Genomic DNA, 11027 nt, shown 5'->3' with positions numbered 1-11027 from the left:
GGATACCAGAAGAACAGGTAGTTAGGTCTGGCAGCCTGTTGCTATGATACCAGGAGAACAGGTAGTTAGGTCTGGCAGCCTGTTGCTATGATACCAGGAGAACAGGTAGTTCGGTCTGGCAGCCTGTTGCTAGGATACCAGGAGAACAGGTAGTTAGGTCTGGCAGCCTGTTGCTAGGACACCAGAAGAACAGGCAGTGAGTTCTGAAGTCCATGGGGTTTCAGTATAGAGGGGGCAGAAGCACATGGGACTGTCTGCCTTGTCCTTAACTACAGCTTGTTGTGAGCTTCTGGGTTTATCACTAAGACATCCAACACTGTGGAAGTCAGCTTGACCTGGTCATCTGGGGTTTTGTATTGCACAGCCCACAGGTCGTTTCTAGGGTTCTGTATTGCACAGCCCACAGGTCGTTTCTAGGGTTCTGTATTGCACAGCCCACAGGTCGTTTCTAGGGTTTTGTATTGCACAGCCCACAGGTCGTTTCTAGGGTTCTGTATTGCACAGCCCACCGGTCGTTTCTAGGGTTCTGTATTGCACAGTCCACAGGTCGTTTCTAGGGTTCTGTATTGCACAGCCCACAGGTCGTTTCTAGGGTTCTGTATTGCACAGCCCACAGGTCGTTTCTAGGGTTCTGTATTGCACAGCCCACCGGTCGTTTCTAGGGTTCTGTATTGCACAGCCCACAGGTCGTGTCTAGGGTTCTGTATTGCACAGCCCACAGGTCGTTTCTAGGGTTCTGTATTGCATCCCATGAACAGTACAGTCAACAAGGTCTCTCAACCTGACTAACCCTCACAATGCTTGTTGAAGTTTTCGATAATCATGGATTTATCGGTGGTGACCGTGTTACCTAGCCTCAGTGCAGTGGGCAGCTGGGAGGAGGTGCTCTTGTTCTCCATGGACTTCACAGTGTCCCAGGATGTAACCCACTAGCCCTGACAGAAGGGTCCTCAGATACTAATGTCATCTGTTCTCCTGTCTGTAGCAGGGCTCTGTAGGGATGTAACCCACTAGCCCTGACAGAAGGGTCCTCTGTTCTCCTGTCTGTTCTGTAGGGATGTAGCCCACTAGCCCTGACAGAAGGGTCCTCAGATACTAATGTCCTCTGTTCTCCTGTCTGTTCTGTAGGGATGTAACCTACTAGCCCTGACAGAAGGGTCCTCTGTTCTGTACGGATGTAACCCACTAGCCCTGACAGAAGGGTCCTCTGTTCTCCTGTCTGCTCTGTAGGGATGTAACCTACTAGCCCTGACAGAAGGGTCCTCTGTTCTGTACGGATGTAACCCACTAGCCCTGACAGAAGGGTCCTCTGTTCTCCTGTCTGTTCTGTAGGGATGTAGCCCACTAGCCCTGACAGAAGGGTCCTCAGATACTAATGTCCTCTGTTCTCCTGTCTGTTCTGTAGGGATGTAACCTACTAGCCCTGACAGAAGGGTCCTCTGTTCTGTACGGATGTAACCCACTAGCCCTGACAGAAGGGTCCTCTGTTCTGTACGGATGTAACCCACTAGCCCTGACAGAAGGGTCCTCTGTTCTCCTGTCTGCTCTGTAGGGATGTAGCCCACTAGCCCTGACAGAAGGGTCCTCTGTTCTGTACGGATGTAACCCACTAGCCCTGACAGAAGGGTCCTCTGTTCTCCTGTCTGCTCTGTAGGGATGTAACCTACTAGCCCTGACAGAAGGGTCCTCTGTTCTGTACGGATGTAACCCACTAGCCCTGACAGAAGGGTCCTCTGTTCTCCTGTCTGTTCTGTAGGGATGTAGCCCACTAGCCCTGACAGAAGGGTCCTCTGTTCTCCTGTCTGTTCTGTAGGGATGTAGCCCACTAGCCCTGACAGAAGGGTCCTCAGATACTAATGTCCTCTGTTCTCCTGTCTGTTCTGTAGGGATGTAACCTACTAGCCCTGACAGAAGGGTCCTCTGTTCTGTACGGATGTAACCCACTAGCCCTGACAGAAGGGTCCTCTGTTCTCCTGTCTGCTCTGTAGGGATGTAGCCCACTAGCCCTGACAGAAGGGTCCTCTGTTCTCCTGTCTGTTCTGTAGGGATGTAACCCACTAGCCCTGACAGAAGGGTCCTCTGTTCTCCTGTCTGCTCTGTAGGGATGTAGCCCACTAGCCCTGACAGAAGGGTCCTCAGATACTAATGTCCTCTGTTCTCCTGTCTGTTCTGTAGGGATGTAACCCACTAGCCCTGACGGGCCGCTCCAAGCTGCAGAATGAGAGAGCCAGTCTCAACCAACAGATCATCAGACAGATGAGGATGAGAGCTGGGGCAGAGAACTTACTAAGGTACGTACACACACACACATATATACATATATACATACATACATACATCACACACACACACACACACACACACACACACACACACACACACACCAGCCTCCATTAGAGAAGAGCCCTGTATGGTAAGCACAGTGTCCCAGCCTCCATTAGAGAAGAGCCCTGTATGGTAAGTCAGTGTCCCAGCCTCCATTAGAGAAGAGCCCTGTATGGTAAGCACAGTGTCCCAGCCTCCATTAGAGAAGAGCCCTGTATGGTAAGTCCGTGTCCCAGCCTCCATTAGAGAAGAGCCCTGTATGGTAAGTCAGTGTCCCAGCCTCCATTAGAGAAGAGCCCTGTATGGTAAGCACAGTGTCCCAGCCTCCATTAGAGAAGAGCCCTGTATGGTAAGTCAGTGTCCCAGCCTCCATTAGAGAAGAGCCCTGTATGGTAAGCACAGTGTCCCAGCCTCCATTAGAGAAGAGCCCTGTATGGTAAGTCCGTGTCCCAGCCTCCATTAGAGAAGAGCCCTGTATGGTAAGTCAGTGTCCCAGCCTCCATTAGAGAAGAGCCCAGTATGGTAAGTCAGTGTCCCAGCCTCCATTAGAGAAGAGCCCTGTATGGTAAGTCCGTGTCCCAGCCTCCAACCCATCCATGCAGACGTCTCCGGACGTTGTGAACAGCTAGTCAAGTTATTACAGTAGTAACCTTAGTCCGTTCAGCAGGGCCTGAATATGTAGAGGATCGGGACACGTTGTTGTTGTCGAAGGGTTTCAGTCCTCTCTGTCTGTCACCACAGTCTCAACTGTTGGAAGCTCCTTGAGATCAAACAAAGGATGAGATCAAACAGCGACTCAAAGACCAAACATTCCTCGTAGCTCAGAGACACCCGGGAGGAATGTTTTCTAGCCGACATTACTTAACACCTCCGAATAGAGTGTCGCCAGTCTGCCAGTCAACCAGCCAGTCAGTCAGTCAGTCCCTAGTCAGTCAGCCAGTCAGTCAGTCAGTCCCTAGTCAGTCAGTCCCTAGTCAGTCAGCCAGTCAGTCAGTCAGTCCCTAGTCAGTCAGTCCCTAGTCAGCCAGCCAGTCAGTCAGTCAGTCCCTAGTCAGTCCCTAGTCAGTCAGCCAGCCAGTCAGTCAGTCCCTAGTCAGTCAGCCAGCCAGTCAGTCAGTCAGTCCCTAGTCAGTCAGTCCCTAGTCAGTCAGCCAGTCAGCCAGTCAGTCCCTAGTCAGTCAGCCAGTCAGTCAGTCAGTCAGTCAGTCCCTAGTCAGTCAGCCAGTCAGTCAGTCAGCCAGTCAGCCAGCCAGTCAGTCAGTCAGTCCCTAGTCAGTCAGTCCCTAGTCAGTCAGCCAGTCAGCCAGCCAGTCAGTCAGTCAGTCCCTAGTCAGTCAGCCCCTAGTCAGTCAGCCAGTCAGTCAGCCAGTCAGTCAGTCAGTCCCTAGTCAGTCAGCCAGTCAGTCAGTCAGCCAGTCCCTAGTCAGTCAGCCAGTCAGTCCCTAGTCAGTCAGTCCCTAGTCAGTCAGTCAGTCAGCCAGTCAGCCAGCCAGTCAGCCAGCCAGTCAGTCCCTAGTCAGCCAGTCAGCCAGCCAGTCAGTCAGTCCCTAGTCAGTCAGTCCCTAGTCAGCCAGTCAGCCAGCCAGTCAGCCAGCCAGTCAGTCCCTAGTCAGCCAGTCAGCCAGCCAGTCAGTCAGTCCCTAGTCAGTCAGTCAGTCAGTCCCTAGTCAGTCAGCCAGTCAGTCAGTCCCTAGTCAGTCAGCCAGTCAGCCAGCCAGTCAGTCCCTAGTCAGTCAGTCCCTAGTCAGTCAGTCAGTCAGTCCCTAGTCAGTCAGCCAGTCAGTCAGTCAGCCAGTCAGTCAGTCAGCCAGTCAGTCAGTCCCTAGTCAGTCAGCCAGTCAGCCAGTCACATGTATTTTTATAAAGCCCTTCGTACATCAGCTGATGTCTCAAAGTGCTGTACAGAAACCCAGCCTAAAACCCCAAACGGCAAGCAATGCAGGTGTAGAAGCACGGTGGCTAGGAAAAACTCCAGAGAAATCTCTTTTGTGTTCACACAGCAAAGACCTTGACGTCGTCAGTCACTCAGCCTTGTTAACATACTCCAAACCTGAAGGTGGCAGTAGTGTTGTTTGGCAACGCATGTCCGTGTTATTAGCTTAGCTTATGGTCTAGATTCCAATGTTATCTAGCTATCTAGCTAGCTGCGCTAATGTTGCTATTTAGTAGAAAGGCCTTGTTGATAACTACCTAGCAAGATGGCCACAGCTAGATAACTACCTAGCAAGATGGCCACAGCTAGATCACTACCTAGCAAGATGGCCACAGCTAGATCACTACCTAGCAAGATGGCCACAGCTAGATCACTACCTAGCAAGATGGCCACAGCTAGATCACTACCTAGCAAGATGGCCACAGCTAGATCACTACCTAGCAAGATGGCCACAGCTAGATCACTACCTAGCAAGATGGCCACAGCTAGATCACTACCTAGCAAGATGGCCACAGCTAGATCACTACCTAGCAAGATGGCCACAGCTAGATCACTACCTAGCAAGATGGCCACAGCTAGATAACTACCTAGCAAGATGGCCACAGCTAGATAACTACCTAGCAAGATGGCCACAGCTAGATCACTACCTAGCAAGATGGCCACAGCTAGATCACTACCTAGCAAGATGGCCACAGCTAGATCACTACCTAGCAAGATGGCCACAGCTAGATCACTACCTAGCAAGATGGCCACAGCTAGATCACTACCTAGCAAGATGGCCACAGCTAGATCACTACCTAGCAAGATGGCCACAGCTAGATCACTACCTAGCAAGATGAGGAAGAAACTATTTAATTCACACTCCATAATCCCAAACTACCAGTGCCAGCCCATAGCCACATGTTTAGCTAGCTAGCTAACGTTACACTGCCTGTTGTCGTCTGACTCCTGGGACTCATCTCAAATGGCACCCTATTCCCTATATAGTGCACTACTTTAGACCAGAGCCCTATGGCACCCTATTCCCTATATAGTGCACTACTTTAGACCAGAGCCCTATGGCACCCTATTCCCTATATAGTGCACTACTTTAGACCAGAGCCCTGCGGGATGTAGACTTGAATGTCAAACCTTTCTCCCTTCACCTTTTATAAACCCAGAGACCCACTGTGAACTGGGGACCCACTGTGAACTGGGGACCCACTGTGAACTGGGGACCCACTGTGAACTGGGGACCCACTGTGAACTGGGGACCCACTGTGAACTGGGGACCCACTGTGAACTGGGGACCCACTGTGAACTGGGGACCCACTGTGAACTGGCGTTTTAATAAACCTAGAGACCCACCTTGACGGTCTTTTTCTCCGGTTCTTGTCTGACTCGGATTCTGGGCCTGGAGCCCCCTGTCATCTTCATTAGTGGTCCGTATGCCTCAGGAAATAAGATTTGTAAACTCCAAGGTTGCCAATAAAGTTATGTATTTGATTTGTGTTGAGGTGAGGCTGTTATTCTGTTTTTTCCCAGAATGCCTCTCTGTGTGTGTGTGTGTGTGTACGGTCCAGGTTAGTAAACACAGATAATGATGCCTAGATAATCAGTTGCCCCGGTGACCTGGCCTACTGTTTAGTGTGTTGTCCGTTGCCATGGTGCAAGGCGGACAAAGGCTCCGTGCCACAGTGTGACAAATCTCTTTGACGTCAACAGCAGCTTTGTTACCCTCCCTCTCCCCCCCTCCTACTCCCCTCCTCTCCTCACTGTGTCCCCTCCTCTCCTCACTGTGTCCTCTCCTCTCCTCACTGTGTCCTCTCCTCTCCTCACTGTGTCCTCTCCTCTCCTCACTGTGTCCTCTCCTCTCCTCACTGTGTCCTCTCCTCTCCTCACTGTGTCCTCTCCTCTCCTCACTGTGTCCTCTCCTCTCCTCACTGTGTCCTCTCCTCTCCTCACTGTGTCCTCTCCTCTCCTCACTGTGTCCTCTCCTCTCCTCACTGTGTCCTCCTCCTCTCCTCACTGTGTCCTCCTCCTCTCCTCACTGTGTCCTCCTCCTCTCCTCACTGTGTCCTCCTCCTCTCCTCACTGTGTCCTCCTCCTCTCCTCACTGTGTCCTCCTCCTCTCCTCACTGTGTCCTCCTCCTCTCCTCACTGTGTCCTCCTCCTCTCCTCACTGTGTCCTCCTCCTCTCCTCACTGTGTCCTCTCCTCTCCTCACTGTGTCCTCCTCCTCTCCTCACTGTGTCCTCCTCCTCTCCTCACTGTGTCCTCCTCCTCTCCTCACTGTGTCCTCCTCCTCTCCTCACTGTGTCCTCTCCTCTCCTCACTGTGTCCTCCTCCTCTCCTCACTGTGTCTCCTCCTCCTCTCCTCACTGTGTCTCCTCCTCTCCCCTCCTCACTGTGTCTCCTCCTCTCCTCACTGTGTCCTCCTCCTCTCCTCACTGTGTCCTCCTCCTCTCCTCACTGTGTCTCCTCCTCTCCCCTCCTCACTGTGTCTCCTCCCCTCCTCACTGTGTCCTCTCCTCTCCTCACTGTGTCCTCTCCTCTCCTCACTGTGTCTCCTCCTCTCCCCTCCTCACTGTGTCTCCTCCCCTCCTCACTGTGGTTGTGTGGTTTGGCTGAGGCCTGTGGCAGCTAGGAGGAGCTGATATGAACAGGTTGTAATATGATTCCAGTAGAGGTCATGATGGCTGCAGCTGGGGTATGGAGCGTTGGGAGTATGGGCTAGGAGATGCTTGGCCACAGGAATGCTCTCATACAGCACCATATATCAAATTCAACTGAATTCAAAATACGTTCTGGAGTACATGGAGTACACTGTCCAGTATATGGATCAGCCTGGCAGTCTATAGGCTAGTCCTTACTGAGGTACCTGGATCAGCCTGACAGTCTATAGGCTAGTCCTTACTGAGGTACCTGGATCAGCCTGACAGTCTGCTGAACAGTCTATAGGCTAGTCCTTACTGAGGTACCTGGATCAGCCTGACAGTCTATAGGCTAGTCCTTACTGAGGTACCTGGATCAGCCTGACAGGCTATAGGCTAGTCCTTACTGAGGTACCTGGATCAGCCTGACAGGCTATAGGCTAGTCCTTACTGAGGTACCTGGATCAGCCTGACAGTCAGTCTATAGGCTAGTCCTTACTGAGGTACCTGGATCAGCCTGACAGTCTATAGGCTAGTCCTTACTGAGGTACCTGGATCAGCCTGACAGTCTATAGGCTAGTCCTTACTGAGGTACCTGGATCAGCCTGACAGTCTATAGGCTAGTCCTTACTGAGGTACCTGGATCAGCCTGACAGTCTATAGGCTAGTCCTTACTGAGGTACCTGGATCAGCCTGACAGTCAGTCTATAGGCTAGTCCTTACTGAGGTACCTGGATCAGCCTGACAGGCTATAGGCTAGTCCTTACTGAGGTACCTGGATCAGCCTGACACAGTCTATAGGCTAGTCCTTACTGAGGTACCTGGATCAGCCTGACAGTCTGCTGAACAGTCTATAGGCTAGTCCTTACTGAGGTACCTGGATCAGCCTGACAGTCTATAGGCTAGTCCTTACTGAGGTACCTGGATCAGCCTGACAGTCTGCTGAACAGTCTATAGGCTAGTTCTTACTGAGGTACCTGGATCAGCCTGACAGTCTATAGGCTAGTCCTTACTGAGGTACCTGGATCAGCCTGACAGTCTGCTGAACAGTCTATAGGCTAGTCCTTACTGAGGTACCTGGATCAGCCTGACAGTCTATAGGCTAGTCCTTACTGAGGTACCTGGATCAGCCTGACAGTCTATAGGCTAGTCCTTACTGAGGTACCTGGATCAGCCTGACAGTCTATAGGCTAGTCCTTACTGAGGTACCTGGATCAGCCTGACAGTCTATAGGCTAGTCCTTACTGAGGTACCTGGATCAGCCTGACAGTCTGCTGAACAGTCTATAGGCTAGTCCTTACTGAGGTACCTTGGATCAGCCTGACAGTCTGCTGAACAGTCTATAGGCTAGTCCTTACTGAGGTACCTGGATCAGCCTGACAGTCAGTCTATAGGCTAGTCCTTACTGAGGTACCTGGATCAGCCTGACAGTCTTCTGAACAGTCTATAGGCTAGTCCTTACTGAGGTACCTTGCTCAGCCTGACAGTCTGCTGAACAGTCTATAGGCTAGTCCTTACTGAGGTACCTGGATCAGCCTGACAGTCTATAGGCTAGTCCTTACTGAGGTACCTGGATCAGCCTGACAGTCTATAGGCTAGTCCTTACTGAGGTACCTGGATCAGCCTGACAGTCTATAGGCTAGTCCTTACTGAGGTACCTGGATCAGCCTGACAGTCTGCTGAACAGTCTATAGGCTAGTCCTTACTGAGGTACCTTGGATCAGCCTGACAGTCTATAGGCTAGTCCTTACTGAGGTACCTGGATCAGCCTGACAGTCTGCTGAACAGTCTATATGCTAGTCCTTACTGAGGTACCTGGATCAGCCTGACAGTCTGCTGAACAGTCTATAGGCTAGTCCTTACTGATGTACCTGGATCAGCCTGACAGTCTGCTGAACAGTCTATAGGCTAGTCCTTACTGAGGTACCTGATTCAGCCTGACAGTCTGCTGAACAGTCTATAGGCTAGTCCTTACTGAGGTACCTGGATCAGCCTGACAGTCTATAGGCTAGTCCTTACTGAGGTACCTGGATCAGCCTGACAGTCTGCTGAACAGTCTATAGGCTAGTCCTTACTGAGGTACCTTGGATCAGCCTGACAGTCTATAGGCTAGTCCTTACTGAGGTACCTGGATCAGCCTGACAGTGTGCTGAACAGTCTATAGGCTAGTCCTTACTGAGGTACCTGGATCAGCCTGACAGTCTGCTGAACAGTCTATAGGCTAGTCCTTACTGAGGTACCTTGGATCAGCCTGACAGTCTGCTGAACAGTCTATAGGCTAGTCCTTACTGAGGTACCTGGATCAGCCTGACAGTCTGCTGAACAGTCTATAGGCTAGTCCTTACTGAGGTACCTGGATCAGCCTGACAGTCTATAGGCTAGTCCTTACTGAGGTACCTTGGATCAGCCTGACAGTCTGCTGAACAGTCTATAGGCTTGTCCTTACTGAGGTACCTTGGATCAGCCTGACAGTCTGCTGAACAGTCTATAGGCTAGTCCTTACTGAGGTACCTTGGATCAGCCTGACAGTCTGCTGAACAGTCTATAGGCTTGTCCTTACTGAGTTACCTTGGATCAGCCTGACAGTCTGTTGAACAGTCTATAGGCTAGTCCTTACTGAGGTACCTGGATCAGCCTGACAGTCAGTCTATAGGCTAGTCCTTACTGAGGTACCTTGGATCAGCCTGACAGTCTGCTGAACAGTCTATAGGCTAGTCCTTACTGAGGTACCTTGATCAGCCTGACAGTCAGTCTATAGGCTAGTCCTTACTGAGGTACCTTGGTTCAGCCTGACAGTCAATAGACTAGTCCTTACTGAGGTACCTTGATCAGCCTGACAGTCAATAGGCTAGTCCTTACTGAGGTACCTTGGATCAGCCTGACAGTCTGCTGAACAGTCTATAGGCTAGTCCTTACTGAGGTACCTTGGATCAGCCTGACAGTCTGCTGGATAGTCTATAGGCTAGTCCTTACTGAGGTACCTTGGATCAGCCTGACAGTCTATAGGCTAGTCCTTACTGAGGTACCTTGGATCAGCCTGACAGTCTGCTGAACAGTCTATAGGCTAGTCCTTACTGAGGTACCTTGGATCAGCCTGACAGTCTGCTGGACAGTCTATAGGCTAGTCCTTACTGAGGTACCTTGGATCAGCCTGACAGTCTGCTGGACAGTCTATAGGCTAGTCCTTACTGAAGTACCTTAGATCAGCATGACAGTCAGTCTATAGGCTAGTCCTTACTGAGGTACCTGGATCAGCCTGACAGTCAGGCACCTACCAATATATATCTATATATCTATATATCTATATATATCTATATATCTAGTGGTGGTGGGGGGGATTGGTAGGTATCTAGTGGTGGTGGGGGGATTGGTAGGTATCTAGTGGTGGGGGGGATTGGTAGGTATCTAGTGGTGGGGGGGGATTGGTAGGTATCTAGTGGTGGGGGGGGGGGGATTGGTAGGTATCTGGTGTTGGGGGGGATTGGTAGGTGTCTAGTGGTGGTGGGGGGGATTGGTAGGTATCTAGTGGTGGTGGGGGGGATTGGTAGGTATCTAGCAGTGGGGGGGGGATTGGTAGGTATCTAGCAGTGGGGGGGGATTGGTAGGTATCTAGCAGTGGGGGGGGGGGTTGGTAGGTATCTAGCGGTGGTGGGGGGATTGGTAGGTATCTAGTGGTGGGGGGTGATTGGTAGGTCTCTGACCTGGGGTACTGAGATGAACCCTGACCTGAAGCTGGAGCAGCCTGTCAGCTTCAGAGAACCCTGCATTCCTCCCAGTATTTACAGGCTAACTACTAGCCCTCCTTGGCCCAGTGCACTGTGGGTAAGGACTTGGGGCCAGGAGATTAACTCAGCGGTGTGTGTGTGTTCGTCTGCCAACACTGCAGCGGGTAGAACCAATGAGTAGGTGCGGAGAGACCGTGTATTGAAGTTTCAGGAACTTGTATGTTTTCTTGGCTGGTTAAGATGCATTATTCCAACATGTTTGCCTAAGGATTTAGGTGGTTCTCTGGAGATCAGGTGGTAGAGCATGGTGCTTGTAATACCAGGATAGTGGGTTTGATTCCAGGGACCACCCATATGTAAAAAAATCTAATGGATGCACGCATTACTCTAATTTACATTGGATAAAAGTGTC

The 11027-nt window shown here is 51.2% G+C and overlaps 1 protein-coding gene across 2 annotated transcripts in view; it reads left to right on the top strand.

Annotated features, from left to right (window-relative positions):
* The window catches only part of LOC116363055 (rhophilin-2-like), an 80887-nt gene that overhangs the window by 24111 nt on the left and 45749 nt on the right, over window positions 1-11027 (top strand). For both annotated transcript variants that reach the window (XM_031816974.1, XM_031816975.1), the window contains exon 2: window positions 2176-2291. In XM_031816974.1, the coding sequence (XP_031672834.1) occupies window positions 2176-2291 (116 nt within the window). The remainder of the gene's footprint in view (window positions 1-2175; window positions 2292-11027) is intronic.

This window comes from Oncorhynchus kisutch, unplaced genomic scaffold (genome assembly GCF_002021735.2).
Source record: "Oncorhynchus kisutch isolate 150728-3 unplaced genomic scaffold, Okis_V2 scaffold907, whole genome shotgun sequence".
In the NCBI taxonomy this organism is placed as follows: Eukaryota; Metazoa; Chordata; class Actinopteri; order Salmoniformes; family Salmonidae; genus Oncorhynchus; species Oncorhynchus kisutch.
The sequence above is the reverse complement of the archived record's forward strand: the minus strand, read 5'-3'. Positions and strand labels throughout refer to the sequence as shown.